This window comes from Podarcis muralis, chromosome 12 (assembly GCF_964188315.1).
Source record: "Podarcis muralis chromosome 12, rPodMur119.hap1.1, whole genome shotgun sequence".
Classification (NCBI taxonomy): Eukaryota; Metazoa; Chordata; class Lepidosauria; order Squamata; family Lacertidae; genus Podarcis; species Podarcis muralis.
The window spans coordinates 49934749-49956726 of NC_135666.1; the positions used below are offsets into that span (position 1 = coordinate 49934749).

Consider the following 21978-nt stretch of genomic DNA (forward strand, 5'->3'; position numbering starts at 1 on the left):
GTTTAAAAAGCACCAGCCCCAATACAGACCCTTGGGAACCCCAATTCTCACACCCCTGCTTTGAGAACTGCCATTCCCCCCCCCCCTACTCTTGAGACTTCCAATTCTTTAACCAGTTACTGCATCACCCCTATTGATGTGCTTATTGATACTCTAAAAGTACAGTGGCACCTCGGGTTACGTTGCCCTCAGGTAACGCAAACTTTGGGTTGCAAAAGCGGCAAACCCAGAAGTGTTTTGCCGCTGGTGCATGCGCAGAAGCGGTCCTCCAGTTGCGAAAACTTTGGGATACGGCTGGACCTCCAGAACGGATCCCGTTCACAACCACTGTACTCTGAAAGGACAAGACCTAACTGTGTAAGCCATGATGTTTCTTCTCCTGCAAGACATTTTCTATATACTTGCTGATTATATCTTTAATAATTCTTTCCACCAGTTTTCCTGGAACCAACATCAAGCTAATTTCCTGGATTCCACTGGGACCCACTTCTAAAACTTGGTGTTCCGCCACTGGTTTTTGGTCCTTGCCAGTCGTAGGGGCGAATTACATATTTTTGTTAGAAAACGAGCAATTTCACATTTGAGTTCCTTTAAGAACTCTTGCGAGAATATCATCTGGAACTGCTGATTTGTTGGTTTTTAATTTGTCAGCAAGGCCTGGAATTCTGTCTCGATCGTCACTATTTCCTCGTGAGAAAATTAGGCATGGAGATTTCACTGTCAGCTTTCTCAGTCGGGGATGTTGTAGGTTTGTCGGATGGACAGGGACGGTTATTATCCCAATATCAAAATGTTTATTCGGCTTTACGCCCATCATGAAACACAACACAACAAAACAAATAAAAACAAATCAGATCAAATAAAACAGTGGACTCGTACAAGCCACAAGTAGTATAACACAGTTCTCAACTCAGAAGGACAGATATTAGCCATTCATAAGAAAAGTTTAACATTAAGATTTTAAAAAAATAAAATAAAAAATTTAGGCACTACACTAAAATCAATATCTCATGTAATTATAGAAAATTCTTATAACTATCAATAATCAGCTAACATTCCATTCCGTCTCTTGTACGAGAGGACGGCTGTTAGGAATTTAGCAACCTGTAGGGTGATATAAGGATCCACATCTTGAAGAACCCAGGCCAGCTGTAGGTCTACTGATTTGTCAGCCATAGGCTGGATTATGGAGTTTAGTATACTAGCACGGGCTGAACTGTACAAAGGGCAGATAAACATAACATGATGTAGAGATTCAGATGTTTTCATTTCACACGCACACATTGAAGGGACTTGGCCCTTAGTGAATCTATGTCTCAGCACGATTATCCCAATAATTTCAGTCACTTTTAAGGCACTTTCGGCTACGGTCAATAAGTACCCTGACTTTTTGAAAAGTCATTAAAATACTTGCTGCCTAGAGACAGGTACTGCTTTCAATGGAGACTGTTCGTTCTTCTGCCAAGACTTTCTGATTTTCTTTTCTCTTCCTCTTAAAGAAGTCTTTGCTCTTCATGACTGTATTATTTGATTATAGGCAGCTCTGCCCTTCAAACTGCATTATCTTGATATTACTCATTCTCACAACAGCTCTGTGTAAGGTGTTACATAACTAATACTGCAGTATTATTCTAGGTGGAGGAACAGGAATGAGTTCCAGTGATTTGCTCAAACCACAAAGTGCTTCTCGCTTCTCGCTTTAAGAATTGGTCTCCCAGAAGGTCACCCTTGTATTTTGACACCATAAAGTGAAACGGTTGATAATCCATAACTGGATCGGAGAAGGACTACAGCGCTGTAAGGCTAAAAGCAGGCAAGAGTTTGAAACAGTGGTTTGAAGGCACTTCGCTTATCCACACCTACGGCATTTTCCCCCAGTGTTGAACCTGGTCAAACAGGTTGGGGAGGTTTTGGGGAAAGAGCCCCAGCTCCCTTCATTGGCTTGGTAGATGATTTCCTAATTGTTAGGTTTATAGCTTTGGAGTCTCCAGACAAGAGACTGGAGACACCTTTTCCCAACCTTGGCTTTCCCAGATGTTCTTGAAGTGCAGCTCACAGCCAACATGGTCAGTGGTAGGGGGTTATGGGTGTTTTGGTCAAGCAACAACCAGAGGAGCCAAGGTTGGGGAAGGCTGATTTAGAGCAATAATGATGATGATGATGATGATGATAATAATTTATTATTTATACCCCGCCCATCTGGCTGGGTTTCCCCAGCCACTCTGGGCGGCTTCCAAACGAATATTAAAAACAATACAGCGTCAAACGTTAAAAACTTCCCTAAACAGGGCTGCCTTCAGTTGTCTTTTAAAAGTAAAATAGTTGTTTATTGCCTTGACATCTGCTGGGAGGGCGTTCTACAGGGCAGGTGCCACTACCGAGAAGGCCCTCTGCCTGGTTCCCTGTAACCTTGCTTCTTGCAGTGAGGGAACCGCCAGAAGGCCCTCAGCGCTGGACATCAGTTGGCTGGATGATGTGGGTGGAGACGCTCCTTCAGGTATACTGGACCGAGGCCATTTAGGGCTTTAACGGTCAGCACCAACACTTTGAATTGTGCTCGGAAACGTACTGGGAGCCAATGAAGATCTTTCAGGACTGGTGTGATATGGTCTCGGCAGCCTCTCCCAGTCACCAGTCTAGGTGCCGCATTCTGGATTAATTGCAGTTTCCGAGTCACCTTCAATGGTAGCCCCACGTAGAGTGCATTGCAGTAGTCCAAGCGAGAGGTAACCAGAGCATGCACCACTCTGGCGAGACAGTCTGTGGGCAGGTAGGGTCTCAGCCTGTGTACCAGATGGAGCTGATAAACAGCTGCCCTGGACACAGAATTGACCTGCGCCTCCATGGACAGCTGTGAGTCCAAAATGACTCCCAGGCTGCGCACCTGGTCCTTCAGGGGCACAGTTTCCCCATTCAGGATCAGGGAGTCCTCCTGGATTCCTGGAGGCTTGGTGGCTATTGCTGAGAGGATGGAGCAGGATGGATTTGATTTAAATCAAATTGATTTAAATCACTAGTCAGTAAGACTTGATTCAAATCATTTTTTTACAGAAAGGCTCAGTCTTGCTGGTATAATCTTAATATTTACAGCCAGATGAAGGTTTCATTTTTTGGAATAATAAATTTTCAGAGTAGTTTTTACAGTTATATAAAAAAATACTGATTTGGTTGTACTATTAGAAACACATAGACCGATAATTATGAAATTATTGTGAGGTTTATTAAGTTAACTGTTTATATTTGGGCAACTTTTCTGCTGTACTTTATTGGAAGGAGAAAAAGAATCATTTCCTTAATAACAATTTAAACAATTTATTTAACTAAAATAGATTCTGTGTATATAAACTTGCAGAGGAACAATGGGATTAAGGTTTTTCCTCCACTCTGTATGTTTATTTTATAACATTTTTCCTGTGAAGAAAAGGCATGTTATCTCTGCAGACACAAGTTCACACTTTTGAGAACTGCAAAAACAAGCATCTGTGATAATATCTTCTCGTTAGAAAAACTGCCCCAAATAATCTTTGAGAAACCTCTGGAAGAGCGTGACATTGTGAATGGATTAATGGAATTCATTTACCAAAATATTCCAAACATTGCATACAAAGCCTCATGCTACATACTTAAAAACAAATCCTTATTTCCTGATGAATAGCCATTGAACTATAGTGTAACTTAAATAGAAAATCTTTACAAAGATTTTTCCTCCAAAAGCATTTTATTTTTAAAAACCCGATTTGAATAAAAAAAATAAAATCCAATTCTTATTTTAAAATAATAAAAAGTCATTCATTTTTATCCACCCTGGGATGGAGGCAAATGTAGTTCTGGTAGGCTTTAAGAATAGGAAGCTGCCATCGCTGTGGTTGTCACTGCAGACTAAGCGTTGCCATCCGTGGCGGGCTGTAAAGGTGGAGTGTTTTGATCTTTAATTCTCAGCATTCGGACATTTGCCGAGTATGGGGAGGTGGGGGGGGGGCAACACAAGTCTGTAAAGCTGTTAGCAACATTACCATCCGTATCGCAGATTCTGAACGGAAGTCAGTGATTTGTTGTTGTTGTTGTTTAGTCGTTTAGTCATGTCCGACTCTTTGTGACCCCATGGACCAGAGCACGCCAGGCACTCCTGTCTTCCACTGCCTCCTGCAGTTTGGTCAAACTCATGCTGGTAGCTTTGAGAACACTGTCCAACCATCTCGTCCTCTGTCGTCCCCTTCTCCTTGTGCCCTCCATCTTTCCCAACATCAGGGTCTTTTCCAGGGAGTCTTCTCTTCTCATGAGGTGGCCAAAGTCTTGGAGCCTCAGCTTCAGGATCTGTCCTTCCAGTGAGCACTCAGGGCTGATTTCCTTAAGAATGGATAGGTTTGATCTTCCTGCAGTCCATGGGACTCTCAAGACTCTCCTCCAGCACCAGAATTCAAAAGCATCAATTCTTCGGCGATCAGCCTTCTTTATGGTCCAGCTCTCACATCCATATATGTAAGTCAGTGATAATCTTGTTTAATTGCTGAGTCTCACTCGCTGGATCATCACCTGGTCATGGTGAGTGGGCTTGCACGTTCCTATGACCCTTGTGAGCAAAGCTGTCGGGAATCTTGTAAAGAAGCAACGATCACCAGTGTCAAAGCAATGATTCTTCAACATCAGCTTCGTTGGACTGGTCATGTTGTGTGCGGATGCCTGATGATCGCCTTCCAAAGCAACTATTCCGAACTTAAAAATGGAAAGCGTAATGCTGGTGGTCAACAAAAGAGGTTTAAAGACTGTCTCAAGGCAAATTTTTAAAAATGCAGTATAAACGCCAAGAATTGGGAAACACCTGCGAGTGCTCCAGTTGGAGAACAGCCTTTACCAAAGGTGTCGTGGGCTTTGAAGACACTTGAATTCAGGGCGCAAGGGAGAAGCGCGCTAAGAGGAAGGCATGCTTGGCAAACCCTCACCATGATCAATTCCTGCCCAGAAACCTATGTCCTCACTGTGGAAGGGCATGTGGATCCAGAATTGGCCTCCACAGTCCCTTACAGACTCATTGTTAAAACCATGTTTATGGAAGACAATCTTCCTCAGCTAGGAGTGATTGCCAGAGAAGAAAGAATTGCTGTATTTAAATGTTTTCCCCATTGGCAATTGGAAATTGCAGGTTTAAAAAAAAAATCCATTGAATGTTTAAAGTGGTGGGTAGAAGGGAGGTTACTGGATTTCTAGGGCTTTTCACAATTTAAGTCTTGAATATGATTAACACATTGAAAACTAGTGTGAAGCTGTAGCACAGAAGAGTCTCTTCACAGAATGTAAATTCTTTTGTCATAGTTAAGATGCCAAAATAATGCAGAAATAGGTATTTCAGTAATTCAGCAACTTTCTTCCTCATGCAGTAGATTTGTTTTCACTAGTGTCCTAGTCATATTTTGTTGGAAATTGATTAAAAACAAAACACAAAAACCCAACCTATTCCAGCTAAAAATAAAGATCCTCTTGGTAACCATTCCCTCCCGGCCTTCTGTAATGGTAGTAAATGCAGAATACTTACTTGTGCATAATGTAGCCCATGCTCTGTTCAACTGGTTTTTAATTTGTGGACCTTGAGCAATTTGCATTTATGTGTTTGCTCAATCTGAACAGTGATAATTAGAATAATCAACTCACGGTTTTGCAATGAGATTGTCATTAATTACATATAACCCATATTAAGGAATAGAATTCCTCATTTGAATTTTTAGAATGTTCTCAGGAACTGATTCTGTATGTGGATATAGTTTTGCGTGTCTCTCTGTGTGTAATACAACATGGAACATTTCTTTATGGATTCCACTTGCGTATCCAAACAGCCTGAGAACTCATCTCAATTGTGCCTATACTGTAAAATAAAACTTGTCGCCATCAGCCTCTACAATGAAAATGAGCCATTTGTGGTTTGGAAATTACAAGTCCTTCTAGCATGTGTGGTAGAATAGTAGGTGCTTGTAGCATTCGTAGATGAACTCAAGTTTCATTAACAATTTCCCCTTATATCCCTGTGCAATATTGATCTTTTAAACTTAAAAAAGAATCAGTCCAAAATGGGATATATATATAAATACTCAAATTTATTCATATTAATTTTAATGTTAATGCATCATGCCAAAATGTGTTTGGTTGTGAAGTGTCACGTACATAACATTGGGTTGTTGTTTTTATTTTTATTAGGTATTTTGTGGTTTTATATCTTGATGTTATTCTGTGAACCACCCTAAGACCACCGGGTATAGGGCGGTATATTAAATAAATTCAATAAATCACCACCTTTTTGTTTTTTTAAACGGGCCACCCAATGAATCTCCCTTTAAGAGTTCCCTCATGAGAATTGCATGACCTAGAGGCGATCCCCTTTGACGAAGTTCACGAGACAAAAGACCGTTATTTATTTTTAATCTTTTTTCCAGATCCAAGAATGGACATTATAGCCTATGATGATTACTCCAATCCACCGATGCAGGGATATTGAGAGGAAACCGGAATACCTTCAACCGGACCAGTGCGTTCCACCTCCCAGCCGCGGTTCCTCGGGAACAATGTGGTTTATCCGTGATGGCTGTGGTATTGCCTGTGCGGTCGTCACTTGGTTCCTGGTCTTCTATGCCGACTTTGTGGTCATCCTTGTGATGCTGCTTCCCTCCAGAGACTATATTTACAGCGTGATCAACGCCATAGTTTTCAACACATTGGCGTTCTTGGCTCTGGCTTCACACATGAGAGCTATGGTAACAGATCCAGTAAGTTTCCTCTCGGAATATATTAACCGGCTGCTAGCTAGTTCTCTTGTTCTTTTGAGGGTGATTTAGGGACTAAATATTCTAGAACCTGTTGAACACACGCAAACACGATACACTGGAACATTGGTTCTCAAACAGCTTAGTTGACGAACAAATCAACACCGAAAACCCGGAAGTAAGTGTTCTGGTTTTTGAACGTTTCTCGGAAGCTGAACATCCGACGCGGCTTCCGCTTGAGTGGAGGAAGCTCCTGCAGCCAATCAGAAGCCGTGCCTTGGTTTCTGAACGGTTTCGGGAGTCGAACAGATTAAGTTTGAGAACCAAGGTTCCACTGTATTGATAAAGCGTCTGGGTTTCTACCAACCTGTCCCCATGAGTGGGAAGAACTTGATTTATTTGAAGCATTGTCCCTTTATATGCATTTTTGTGGGGGTGGGGCAGATCATAATACTGGGGTCGTGATTAAGAGAAGCGATGGAGTGGCAATAAAGCATCATTTGAATAAGATGAAGGAGGATGGAAAAGAAGTCTGTCCTTTTTCTTTCTCTTCAGTAGTATGTGCAACGTTGCTGACATGTTGTGGCATGAAAAGCTGGGGAAAGCCTGTCTTGCATTCCTGTTTCTTTGGGAAAGTTCCACCACGACTAAAATCTAATCTGAATAAAAGCGTTTGTGTTAGCACTGGCTAGTGGCTATTGAAGGACGCCCAAGTTTTATCCAAGTGTATTTGAACTGTCGTCCTGTCTAAAGTACTTTTTCAAGCTTTCAGCTCTTCAGAGGGCTGCGAGATTGAAATTTTCAGGAAAAAGCAGCTTTCCCCTTTGCGTGTAAGTCTTGACTTATGTTCTTATCTGGATTATTGCCCAAATGTTATCTGTTCAGCTTGCAAATTTGTAACAGATGACATAGGTGGGAATCTCCCAGTCTAGCAAAATGGGTGGGTCTGTTTTCGTTTTCCTAAACTTTTATTTGGAGTTCTAGCCGACCTCGAAAGAGGCATACAAATCCATGGTCTTCCCTCTAACCCTGTATTGTTTCACATTTCAAATGAACAGGGCTTCCATTAACTATAGCTTCCCATTACACTTGAACGGGGAAAGTGTGGCTGATGGCTTCAGAATAAGAAGCCATGGTTTGAAGTTGTCTTAGTTTCCTGCCTTGCTCTGAAGTCGTTAACCAGAGTTACCCAGTTTGGACGTACAGTGGTACCCTGGTTCTCAAACTTAATCTCTTCCGGAAGTCCGTTCCAAAAGCAAAACATTCCAAAACCAAGGCGCGCTTTGCCATAGAAAGTAATGCAAAACAGAACAACCCCTAAAACATGAATTTAACATGGATTTTACTATCGAACGAGACCATGGATCCATAAAATGAAAGCAATAAACAATGTACTGCAGTCACACAATCAATCAATCAATCAATCAATCGGTAGGTGAACTGGGTTCCACACAGTCACAAAAAAAAAAAAAAAAAGAGCTACAAAAACGCAAAATAAATAGCAAAAACAGACAGACCTCAGTGTAACACCCAAAACGGAAGTATGGCACTCAAATTGGAAGTGTAACCTTCAAAACGGAGCACGTTCAGCTTCCAAAAAAAGTTCGCAAACCGGAACACTTACTTCCGGGTTTGCAGTGTTTGGGTTCCAAGTTGTTTGAGTACCAAGGCGTTTGAGAACCAAGGCCCCACTGTAATGGGAAACTATAGTTAATGGCAGAGTTCGAGGCTGGCTGTGCCAACCCTGGAGGGGAGAGTGAAGGGCCTGTATTTTTTAACTTCTCAAAACATTTGCACTGGTGTTGAATACCATTTCAACAAAACTCTGTTGATGTACCTAGGAGAGCGAAGTTTGACTTACCCTGTGTAATCAGCAGTTCTGTGATGGGGCCTATTGAGGTTTTTCCCCCTGATAGTGACCGAAAGCGCTCCGAAACCCTTATATTTTCGTTTGCAGGGTGCAGTCCCCAAAGGTAACGCCACAAAAGAGTTCATAGAAAGTTTGCAGCTGAAGCCGGGGCAAGTAGTTTACAAGTGTCCAAAATGCTGTAGCATCAAACCTGACAGAGCGCATCACTGCAGGTACGGGCACATTCTTTCGTTTATGGTTTACTTATGATGATGAGCGGGATGGCTTGATGCATTAAATCTGCAGTAATCCAATATAGGGCGGGTTGTACCTGTCATTATTGTGATGCAAGCACATTTCCATCTTTCATTTGCACCTTGGCTGCATTTCGGCTCTTTGTGACCTCAAGCTTTTGGCCAAGTGGAAATAGTTCTATTGCGATCTGGTGTCTGGAGAAAACATGGGTCTTTGAAGCGGATGGGATTCCACTTTTGATTTATATACTGTTGTACCTTGGAAGTCGAACGGAACCCGTTCTGGAAGTCAGTTTGACTTCCAAAACATTCAAAAACCAAAGCACGGCTTCTGATTGGCTGCAGGAAGCTCCCGCAGCCAATCAGAAGCCGTGGAAGCCCTCTCGGACATTTGGCTTCTGAAAATAGTTCACAAACCGGAACAGTGACTTCTGGGTTTGCAACATTCGGGAGCCAAAACGTTTGAGAACTAAGCTGTTCGAAAACCAAGGTACGACTGTATAATTTTATTAAGTTTTCTGTTTTACAATTTACAGTCGTACCTCGGGTTAAGTACTTAATTCGTTCCGGAGGTCCGTACTTAACCTGAAACTGTTCTTAACCTGAAGCACCACTTTAGCTAATGGGGCCTCCTGCTGCTGCCGTGCTGCCGGAGCACGATTTCTGTTCTCATCCTGAAGCAAGGTTCTTAACCTGAAGCACTATTTCTGGGTTAGCGGAGTCTGTAACCTGAAGCGTATGTAACCTGAAGTGTATGTAACCCGAGGTACCACTGTAAAGCACTCATTTTTACATCCTTAAGATATCAGTGACTTCCCTTCTTCTCTTTCCATGGTTCATTTTACACATCATAAATCCGTGCATATTTTACAAAAACTATACCATTCAGTATTCCATTACTGCATGCATCAAAACTTGTTTGCACTGTTGAATTTATCTTAATGCTTCCATCGTTTTCAGCAGTACACAATTATTTCCCATATATTCAGTAAACGTTTTCCAATCTTCTTTAAATGTATGTTCTTCTTGTTCTCTTATTCTATATGTTAAGTCTGCGAGTTGTGCATATTCTGTCAGCTTAAGTTGCCATTCTTTAGTTGGGACCTCGCTCGTTTTCTATTTTTGGGCTAACGAAACACAGGCCGCAGTAGTAGCATACATAATAACCATTTTTGACACCTGGGAATTTCAGTCTGAATTATCCCCGACAGAAAGGACTGGGTTTTTTTGGGAAAGTACTTTTAAACACTTTTTTCTTCCTTCATTATGGATCATTTCCCAATACTCATTTACCCTTTTACAAGTCCACAAGGATTTTCCGTGTGCATTCGATTTACAGTGTGCATTTCTCTTTTAGTGTTTGCAAGAGGTGTATACGGAAAATGGATCACCACTGCCCATGGGTTAACAACTGCGTGGGAGAGAACAACCAGAAGTACTTTGTACTGTTTACAGTAAGTAGTTCATTGTGTGGATTTTTCCTGGAATTCATAAAGGGGCCTTGAAACGTCAAGTGGGACTTCTGTGGTTATCAGTATAATTACACTGCAATTCTTATGGGAAAGTAATGGATTGTTAACACTGCAAAATGTCCGGGGCAAAGTAGTTTAAAAGGATAAAAGCAAACTGGCAAAGGTATCCATTATTACCTATTTAAAGCATCCCATCTTGGATTGGATCAGATTTCACAGTGGTGGGCAACACACATAGATATATGTATATTTATGTACATATATATGTGTGTACACACACACACACACACACGTGAAAAAGAAGGTATACCCTCTTTGAATTCTGTGATTTTACATATCAGGACATAATAACAATTATCCATTCCTTAGCAGGAATGTTTGTTCTATATCTGCAGAAGTGTGCATGTTTGTTTGTGTATTTGAAGAAGTGTGCATGCACACGAAAGCTTAAACCCAAAACAAATTTAACTGGTCTCTAAGGTGCTACTGGACATTTTTTTAATTTATTAAGTTTTTATTTATTTATTTTGACTGCATCAGACCAACACGGCTCTTACCAGAATGAAAAAAACTAAGTTCTCCTTACGATTAAATAGCTTGTAGAACCACCTTTAGCAGCAATAGTTTGAAGTAATGTTTTTCTGTATGTCTTTATCAGTCTCTCACATCGTTGTGGAGGAATTTTGGCCGATGTTAGAACCCGGGATGGAAAAGCTAGGAGCAAAATGGCTTTTAGGACCTGGGTTGGGGGGGCAAAAAAATGTCTAGTCACAACTGGGGTGTGTGTGGGCAACACTTTTTATTTATTAATTTGATGAGCATGAACGAATATGCATTCAAATAAGTGACACATTGTTAATACCACATTTTTAGCAGAAAAATTGACACGTTTAATCTGGTGTTTACAATAAAAATATTGGTACCGTACTTGAGTTTTCAAAACACTCTACTCTTTATTGTTAAACTCCTTAACATACAGTGGTACCTCAGGTTAAGTACTTAATTCGTTCCAGAGGTCTGTTCTTAACCTGAAACTGTTCTTAATCTGAAGCGCCACTTTAGCTAATGGGGCCTCCTGCTGCCACTGCGCCGCCGGAGCACAATTTCTGTTCTCATCCTGAATCAAAGTTCTTAACCCGAAGTACTATTTCTGGGTTAGCGGAGTCTGTAACCTGAAGCGTATGTAACCTGAAGTGTATGTAACCTGAGGTACCAGTGTATTGTTTATTCTTAACGTATACTTCAAGGCCTCAAATCACATACATTTCAGAAATCCTCAAGTGTCAGCCAGGCACAAAAAACGGCACCCAGATTTTTTGAGGTGCTCGAAAATGGAGAATCTTCAGGTGCAAAATGCACCTAGCACCCTGCTAATATCGAACCCTGATTTTGGCCCGCTCTTTACAATGCGCTCTACATGGGGCTACCTTTGAAGGTGACCCAGAAACTACAACTAATCCAGAATGTGGCAGCTAGACTGGTGGCTGGGAGTGGCCACCGAGACCATATAACACTGGTCCTGAAAGACCTACATTGGCTCCCAGTGCATTTCCAAGCACAATAAGTGTTGGTGTTGACCTTTAAAGCCCTAAATGGCCTCAGCCCAGTATACCTGAAGGAGCGTCTCCATCCCCATTGTTCAGCCCGGACACTGAGGTCCAGCTCCAAGGGCCTTCTGGCGGTTCCTTCCCTGCGAGAAGTGAGGTTACAGGGAACCAGGGAGGGCCTTCTCAGTGGTGGCGCCCACCCTGTGGAACGCCCTTCCATGAGATGTCAAGGAAGTAAACTGTAAAAACTACTCTGAAAAAAAATATTATTCCAAAAATGAAACCTTCATCTGGTTGTAAATATTAAGATTATACCAGCAAGAATGACTCTTTCTGTAAAAAATAATAATGATTTAAATCAAGTCTATCTTCTACAGATTATTTTGCTTGCTTGATAAACCATCATATTTCCAAAGGGTTTGACCAGGCTTTGGGGGGGGGGACACCCTGCTATTATGGCATGGAAGAATAGATCCCCTCTTACCCTTGCCGTTATCTCATAATTCAGTATTGTTAGAGAAGAATAGACCTCTTGTTCAGTCAGTTTACTCCAGGTATTTTTCCACTGGATATAGCTTGGCCTGTTAATTCTTTGGCTGAAGTAATTTAGGAGATGAGGTTGAGGATAAGGCTATCTCTATAAGCATGTGAGCTTGAATATATTTATCTGTCCTGAATGCCATGTCTTTGATTTCGGCTTCAGCTTAAAACTGGCAAACAAATTTGGGGCATGCAAAAATGCGCCTTGAAGTCTGTGTGTCTTCATAGTTCAAAATCCTATTGTGTTTCAGATGTATATAGCACTTATTTCCCTGCATGCCCTGATCATGGTTGGATTTCACTTCCTGTATTGCTTTGAAGAAGACTGGACAAGTGAGTATATTGACAAATGCCATGCTTTCTTGTGAACTGGACCCGATTCTTTTCAAGCTAGCAAATTGCTTCGTGCCCCCGATCCACAAAGTTGCTTTGTGCAGGATTTGCCAAATCAGGATGGTATCCAGACCATAGCTGTCAACCGTCCCTTATTTGGCGGGAAAATCCCTTATCCCAGCGCCGTGTCCCGCTGCTGTCCCTTACTGATGATATCCCTTAAATTTCCCGGGTTTCATGCTCGCCCGGCTCGGGAGGGAAGCAGTGGCTCGGGGTCCTCCGCCACGTGAGAGCGCGCACGCACGAGCTGCCACGTCTCCGTCTCTCCCTTTTCCCCCTCAGGGGCGCGTCATGAGGAGACGGGTGGTGGCGGGCGGGCGGGCAGCCTCTCTCTTATGAGACTTCCACCGCGCTGCCAGGGGAAGCCGGAGGCGGCAGCAGCTGAGGAGGCGGCCTGAGAGAGGAGGAAGAGGAGGGGATGGGGAGGGACGCAGAAGGGCGATGCTTGATTAGAAGAGGAATCCAGATGCTATGAATTTGGGTAGTCTTTAGGGTGCCACAATACTTTTTTGTTCATGTTGCAAGAGACCAACACAGCTACTTCCCTTAAAAATGTCTTCAGATCAATAAAAATAACACTTGCCTAAATTTCTCACATCCTTTCCACAAAAGTGTAGTGTGTTCTAACTTTGGCAGTTGAACAGGTACCTATATAATATATATATATATATATATATCATACCATGCCTCCATTTAGTGCACAATGCTTAAAGCTTAAGTGCAGCCCAAAATCTGTACAATTTATACTGGAACCTTCTAGGAAGTGTATAAATTGTACGCTCTATATCTGTTTTGCTTAAGCTCCTGCAAAGAGCTACATGCTGAAATGATGTCTCTGGCTGCCAGCTTTCTGCTCATATCCCCCCTACCCCCCAAAAAACAGAAACAAACTTTTGCTACTGAGATTTCACCATGCTTTGTGCATTCAAATAATCAGAACAAAAGAGCCAGAAGCATTTATTTTTAAGAAACTGAAAGCTGAGGTTTTGACAAAGCTGAATTTCCAATTCTAACTTGACTGAAATACAAATGACAGGCTTTTAAGACTCATTTCTGTTCTTAACTATTTTTATTGCAGGCTTTTATGATGGGTTGAAAATATATATTTCTCTAGTCTATTGTTTTGTGTATTGCATTATTTCTTACTTGTAAGTCACTCTGAATTCAGTGGAACCTCGGAAGCCGAACACCTTTGAACTTGAACGTTTTAGCTCCCGAACGATAGAAAACCGGAAGTGATTGTTCCGATTTTCAGAAGCCAAACATCGGGTGCGGCTTCCAGTTGGCTGCAGGACAGTCCTGCAGCCAATCAGAATCTGCACCTTGGTTTTCAAACTGCTCCGGGAATCAAACAGACTCCCAGAACAGATTAAATTCGAAAACCAAGTTACAACTGTACAGATAATTCCCATTTCGCACAAGGATTCCGTTGCAGACCCCCACACACCTATATCTGCCCCGCCCTGTTCCGTCCCTTTTCATGGCATCTTTGTGATGTCATAAAGGCTACAGGCTACTTCCGGGTCCGGCGCTGTCATTCGGATGCACCTAAACAGGGAGTTACCTGTACTATAACAACATCCATTGGCTCCTGCTTCTGCCTGGAATACCGTATCACGCTTTGTTTTTGCAGAGTGCAGTTCTTTCTCTCCACCGACGACAGTGATCCTTCTTATCCTCTTGTGCTTTGAGGCTCTCCTCTTTCTAATCTTCACGTCTGTAATGTTTGGAACGCAGGTACACTCCATCTGCACTGATGAAACGGTGAGTGCGTCCTGATCTCTTGCTCCCATCCCCGATTCCGTACAGCTCGTGAATTTGCTTTATTCTATGACATGAATGCCGCTTTAAAGAAAAATGCTTTTCTCACTTTGGTGAGTGTGTTCCCCAGGCAGGCAGGCAGGTGTAAAAGTATTTTATGAATGGTAATCGGATTCGCCTTGCAGGTTTCTTTCACTCCACCAAATAGACTAGAATCTCACACAACAGTCTGGTATCTTAACGGCTTCTGTATTTCCAAATTCCCAGTTTTCACTGGGTTGTAGCAAAAGTCAGTTCTACTCAGAGTAAACCCATTGACATTAATAAACATGACATAACTATACCAGTGGGTCTACACTAAGCAGAACTTCATTGGGTATAACCTATTGTCTCTTATTATTGTTCACACCTTGACATGCAAAGACAATATGAGATACATGGTAGAAAGCCGTTTTTATTCATGAGCAGCTTGACTGGGGCCTGCAGGGGAGCTGTATCCTAAATAACTATATTCATCATCCAATTAGATGGGAAACATGCAAATTGTTAAGACTATATTTAGTTGGACCATAAGGTAAAGGTAAAGGGACCCCTGACTATTAGGTCCAGTCGTGACCGACTCTGGGGTTGCGGCTCTCATCTCACTTTACTGGCCAATGGAGCCGGCGTACAGGTCATGTGGCCAGCATGACTAAGCCGCTTCTGGCGAACCAGAGCAGCGCACGGAAACACCGTTTACCTTCCCGCCGCTCGCTGAAAAGCTCCTTGCCCACACACCCCACACGTGCTCCTTGTCCCTTCAGTGTTTTTCCTTCCCTCCCCACTTAAAATGTGGTTACAAAGCACGGATCCACATGGATCCTCAGGATTTTTGCATTGGGCTACCCCAAACTCATCGTCAAATCACATGTCTGTGGCCACAGCATGAACCACAAAAATCATACATCCACTGTTTCGTTCAGAATATTTTTTTTCTTGTTTTCCTTCTCTAAAAACTAGGTGTGTCTTATGGTCAGGTGCATCTTATAGAGCAAAAAATACGGTAGTCACTGCTTCCAATGTCACTCACATTTGTTGTCGCTACAAAATTTTAATTGGGTGCTCTTATTTATTCAGACTATTTATATACTACTTGACTACCATTGGCTCTAAGTGGTTTACAAGGAGACAGTAAAAAAACCTGCAAAATTAAACTTCAATTAAAATGTCTGCTGGAATATAAGAGTCTTCAGTAGGTGCCAGAAGCTCGATAACAGAACAGCATGCAAAACTCCAGCAGCAGCGGGCAGGAGTTAAAACTCAACAAAACGATTCTGTATAAAAATGGCAAATTACTTACTGATGGCAGCAAGCAGAAGGCTAAGAGCTCCACAGTTCTAAAAGGTATTAAATGACTTGAGCAAAACAAAGTTGTTCACTGGTGCCAAAGAGACGTCAGATTCAATAGCCGGTCAGTTTCCCTGGGGAAGGCATTCCAAAGCCATGATGCCATAGCAGAGAAGGCCTCGTCTCATGTGTATGTGTGTAGAGGGAATGACATGGAGAAGCACATTGGAGGGAGATCTTCATACATGGAAAGGTCCATGCAGAAGTCAGTCCATAAGGTACTCGGGCCCTAAGAACATTGCATCTAGAAAAGTTACAACTCGCATTTTGAATATAGATGCTCATATATGTGGTCAGCTTTAGAATGGCTTAACGTAAATCTTGACAAATTGCTGGCAACACACACAGAGAGAGAGAGAGAGAGAGAGAGAGAGAGAGTTGTACCTTGGTTTTTGAACACCTTGGGGCTCAAACGTTTTGGCTCCTGAATGCTGCTAACCCGGAAGTGAGTGTTCCGGTTTGTGAACTTTTTTTGGAAGCTGAACGTCCGACGCGGCTTCCGATTGTGTGCAGGAAGCTCCCGCAGCCCATCATAAGCCACGCCTTGGTTTTCGAACATTTTCAGAAGTCGAACGGACTTCTGAAACTGATTCCGTTCAAGAACCAAGGTACAACTGTATTTTACTACATGATAAGCTGTTGTTTTCTATGCATAGTCCTCCAGAACTACAAGATCTCTTTTCTGGGTAGTTGCATGTAAATTCAGATCCCACCGATGTAAATATGAAGTTAGACTTTGGGGTCTTTTTTTGGCCCCCAGCATCACTTTGCAGTTCCTTGAATATTGTTTGGCCCTTTTGTTGCTCATCACCCAGTTTGGAGAGATGCTCCAAAACTTCTCCATTCTGCTTTAGATTCCACCATCCTCAGTGCATCCTGCCAAACTTCGTTAAAAGCTCAAGTTATGCTTCCAGGCATGATGGCAAACAGTACTTTGCCTTCACAAGCATCAAGGCAAAGCCAGGATTTCAAACTGAGGTCTAATCCTGCTTTGCGTAAACCACAGTTTACTAGGTTTGCTGCAAGCAGAAGTTCCGAATTCCTCCTCTGTTTGAATGCCATAGGATAGAAGGGTGTGTGCAGGCCCAAGTTTATAGGTGTTCATAACAGTAAATCATGTTTTGCTGTTACAACTGAATGCATTCAGTATCTACCTGGCTCACACACCTGTTGAGACTCAAAAGATTCTTAAAATATTGTTAAGGCAGAAGTTGCCTTTCCAGAAGCCGTGCTACTTCATTCTCAGCGAGGCTTATTCTTCGATACGCTCCATAATTTTATCTTACCTGGCTCAGAAATTAGGCTGATGAGTCTGCCGTTACCCCAATTTGCCTCCGAATCTCTCCCTTAAAAAAAAAAGTGTTATATTTGTTGGTGATGAGGTTGATTTTGTAAGTAGATATTTAGATGAGCAATTTTACATTTGCATATGAATGTCACCCAGACCCAGCTATTGTTAGTTGAAACACATTGCCTTTCTCGGTTTGAGTTCTCGGATGCGTCAGATGTTGGCATCTCTGACATCTTCTGCGGTGTAAGCAGATGAAATTAATCTGTCTGGCTCTCTGCTGTCGCCAGGTCCTCCTTCAGATGACCCTTTTATATATTATCCAGAGGTCCTGCCATCTCCCTGACTCCTCGCCTATGATATTTCTTAAAGAAATATTTAGCTGCGTCTGTGCCTCCAGCAATTTGTTCCTCACATCTCTTCTCTCTATGCCTTAGCGATTTCTGCATTTTGCCAGAGCTGTTTCCCCCCACCCACCCATTTCCTTCAGTTTAGCAAGATTTCTGTTTCATTAAAGAAACACATTGGCAGCTCTTTTTGTATTCATACCAATTCTGATGTATTTATTGATTGAACCAATTTTCTGTACTGCCTTTGACTCCAGGAAGGGCCACAAAAAGACCCCAGCGAGTACAGTGGTGCCTTGCAAGACGAAAAAAATCCGTTCCGCGATTCTCTTCGTCTAGCGGTTTTTTCGTCTTGCGAAGCAACCCTATTAGCGGCTAAGCGGATTAGCGGTTTAGCGGCTTAGCGGCTATTAAAGGATTAGCGGCTAAGCTGCTAAAAGGCTATTAGCGGCTTAGCGGCTTAGAAAAAGGGGGGGGAAGCAGGGGGGAAATTGCAAGACTCGCAAGACGTTTTCGTCTTGCGAAGCAAGCCCATAGGGAAAATCGTCTTGCGAAGCAACTCAGAAACGGAAAACCCTTTCGTCTAGCGGGTTTTCCATCTTGCAAGGCATTCGTCTTGCGGGGCACCACTGTACTAATCTCTCCCCCAAATCATAAAACATCTATAAAAACCTTTCAGTCAAATATGAATATAAACTACAGGAATCAGGCATTAATGACCTGGAAAAGCCTGAGCAAATAAGTTTTTGAAGCGTTCCAGAAGCACCCATCAGTTGATGCCTGCCTATATTGGAGTTTATGTTCTGTTGGATCATTTTTTATAGCGGCTATAAAGCAATTTTTGGGCTTCCCGACTCTCCCCTTCAACTTCCTTTTTAACTGATCTCCACCCCCCTTTTTTGAGGAATGGCTGCTTCTGGAAATGCATTTGACTGTAGGGGACTTTCTAGGCAATTCTCTTCTGGAGTGCATATGATGAATTTGATACTGTTTTAGTTTCTCTTCAAGTGGCTTGAAATTGCTCATTGCTCAGATGAGAGCCATTCACTGCTGAACAATTTAAATCAAGGATCACCTTATCTCTCCTTGGCTTGCATGGCTATTTTTAGGCACAGTCATTTTTGTGTGTGTGCGTGCGTAGAAATATTTAGAAATATAGGAATATTTTATTTGCCACAGTGTGTACACTTAACCACCATGACAGGTTTTCTGCATAATTAACACCTGTTATCTCATGATCCCTTCTGGCTTGTACCCAAGATTCCAATATATTTCCAGGTCCCCATTTTGATAAATGTGACAACTGTAGCTCCTCTGTGTTTGGCCTCGTATTGTGAGTGGTCTTGTGAGTGGTATTCCTTTGGCTCTGTGACTTGGTTCTCCCTAGAGTTTCTCATTTCATTGCACTCTGTCCTTCCTACCTTTCTAAATGTCAGTGTGAAAAACGGGCCTCAAATCTTTGACACGGCATACAGTGATACCTTGGTTCTCAAACATAATCCGTTCCAGAAGTCCGTTCCAAAACCAAAGCGTTCCAAAACCAAGGCGTGCTTTCCCATAGAAAGTAATGCAAAATGGATTAATCTGTTCCAGGCTTTTAGAAACCCCTAAAACAGAAATTTAACATGAATTTTACTTTCTAACAAGACCATTGATCCATAAAATGAAAGCAATAAACAACGTACCACAGTCACACAATCCATCAATCAGTAGCTGAACTGGGTTCCACAGAGGCACAAAAACAAAACAAAACAAGCCACAAAAACGCAAAATAAATAGCAAAAACAGGTAGACCTCAGCATGGTGCTCAAATTGGAAGCGTGGCACTCAAATCAGAAGCATAACACTCAAAACATAACACTTATTTCCGGGTTTGCAGTGCTTGGGTTCCAAGTTGTTTGAGTACCAAAGCGTTTGAGAACCAAGGTAGCGCTGTATTTTGGAAAACCGATTCATCTCCCAGTGTTCAACTCTACACTCCGTGCCGGTGTTATTTCAGATTTGGAGTCGTGATTGCAAACGCTAACATGCAAGTGGTCAGCAAACAAATGATGTGTTATCGGAAGCGTCTCAGTTTGCTCTCCCCCTAACCGTTCCTAAACTAATGGGGTACCTTTTTTCACTTTGATATATGCACCGTCTTTATCCTGCAACTCTTTTTCCCTGCTGACACAGCCTGTAGCTTACTAGTCAGAAGATTCAGTGGGGCTTAAAAAGCGGGCATTTCTTGAACTTCCTTGTGGAGAACTTGTAAGTGGCTGGAGGGATTAACCATTTGCACAAACCTTTTTGGCTCCCATATCCAATGCTTTTATTTGGAGACTTCCCAAAACTTTCATAACACGTTCTATGACTTCCTCTTTGTTCATAAATTTGCTGCTGGATTGTGTTCGTTCTTTTTCTCTCCTTTTGCAAACTCACAAAGTGGGGAGTGTTCAGGGAATTGGTTATTTTCCTGCTGCAGCCATTTGATAAAAGGGTAGGGACCCTTTTCCCCCGAAACCGGAACTACCGAGTTAAAGTTCCTGACTGAAAATGTCATGTTTCTGTTTTCAGGGAATAGAACAGTTGAAAAAAGAAGAGAGAAGATGGGCTAAAAAAACAAAATGGATGAACATGAAAGCAGTATTTGGCCACCCGTTCTCTATAGTTTGGCTTAGCCCATTTGCCACTCCTGATCAAGGAAAAACAGACCCCTATCAATATGTGGTCTAAGAATCCATGAACAGCATTTCCACTAAAACACAAAAACCACATTTACAGCACTACTGTTATTCTACATGAATGTTTCAAACGAATTTTTTTAAAGGAAAAAAAAACGCCTATTAAATGGCTGACGATGGCAGAGAAAAGACAAAAAAAAAAAAAGCACCCTGTAGTCTAAAAACAACTAAAAAAAGAGAACTTTTCGGTCATTCTTTGTCTCTGGTGGCTAAAGCTTTTTTTTCTTTCCTTTTTTAACCTGTTAACTTGATGGGTCTGTTTTGGTTTCCTGTCTGCTTTCTGTATGACATAACTAATGGAAAAGGGGGGGTCTCTCTTTTCTTGGCGCCCACCTCCAGTCTTTACACACCCTGACTGGCACCCGAGTGACAGTCTGTGCCAACAGTGCCATCTCGTTGCGTAACAAATTATGGACTTTGGGATGGCAGCTGACACTTTCGGTGGGCTTTGGGGGTCTCTTTGTGTTGCGATATTCCCTTCCACCCCCACCCTGAGCTTTTAAGCCTCGCTAAGAACCGAAAGTTGGAAGAACAAAAGTCCGAGCCTGTCAAAAGGTCCGTTAATAACAAAATTGCCTAGCTTTTAATGTCTCAAACGTATTGCCGACATTACCGTACTTTGGGAAGCTACAGAAAGGATTCCATCTCCTCCCCCCTTTTTTCCATTTTTTTACGCTGTTTGGTTCCATCCTCTCCCTGGTTCCTGGGCTAAACGGCGGAAGGTTTTTGTCGGCGTGTGTGGGTTTTGATGCCTTACGACTGGAGGAGGGAGAAATCTTTATTTCAATGTATAGAATAGCAAGATGATGTCTGTCTTTGTTTTGGAAAATAAAAATAAAAGGAGGGATTCAACAGTGTTCATATGTATGTAGGCTTGCCGCTCCAAAAGAGAACCTAAGCACAGAATGTTTCCGTAGATGCGTTGTCTTTTTTTAAAAGAAATATTGCCACCTTTTTTATATCTCTGTAAATGTCTGTTCTCCTTTATATTTATACATATTATATATTTTACATTGGGGAGATGCCAAGTGTTAAAAGGATCATGCATGCCTTCTGTCATGGCTTTGTGGACGGCAAACTCTGTATGTAGTAAGATCTGGGAAACGGGGACTTGAGTAGAGGGCATTCTGTATAAGACAAAAGCGAGTAGAATTAACTAGATTACACCCGAAACGACTTGAGTCTGTAGAATTATTATTTTTTTGGTATCTCGACAGGGATTTTATTGTATATTTTGGATCCAAAAAAAAACTACTGATTAGAGCCATCATAGTAATTGCAAAAAAACAAAACAAAACCCAGCACTATAAGATGGTAGAACTGCAAATAAGCTATGCTCCTGAATTAATTCTCTTGACTGAATCAAAGCCGGGGTGGGAATCAGTGAAGGAGGCTAAGACTTGTCTCGTTTCAAAACTATGTAAATGCTGCATCTTTTTCAATTCTGTCAATGCTTCCATATGGGAAACAAATGCAATAAACCTTTTCTGAACACTGTTCCTGTGCCTTTTTATATTGTTGTTGCTGTTGTTGTTGTTCAACATCTTTGAACAACCACGTGCACCCAAGGAGGTGCAAGGAGGAAGAAAGTTGAGTACCAGAATTTGGGTTTAAATCATGTCTTTTAAAAAAAATGTTTGAAATCAACCATACACCGACTACTCATTTA

At 42.0% G+C, this 21978-nt stretch overlaps 1 protein-coding gene across 4 annotated transcripts in view; it reads left to right on the top strand.

The window, feature by feature from the left end:
• ZDHHC3 (zDHHC palmitoyltransferase 3) overlaps window positions 1-21978 on the top strand; it is a 48371-nt gene that overhangs the window by 21106 nt on the left and 5287 nt on the right. For 3 of the 4 annotated variants that reach the window (XM_028750266.2, XM_028750267.2, XM_077916418.1), the window contains 5 exons: window positions 6423-6752; window positions 8707-8831; window positions 10210-10306; window positions 12663-12744; window positions 14438-14568. In XM_028750266.2, the coding sequence (XP_028606099.2) occupies window positions 6447-6752; window positions 8707-8831; window positions 10210-10306; window positions 12663-12744; window positions 14438-14568 (741 nt within the window). In that variant the 5' untranslated portion in view covers window positions 6423-6446. Of the gene's footprint in view, window positions 1-6422; window positions 6753-8706; window positions 8832-10209; window positions 10307-12662; window positions 12745-14437; window positions 14569-20142; window positions 21807-21978 lie in introns of those variants that run through there. The other variant, XM_077916419.1, reaches the window with a different exon arrangement.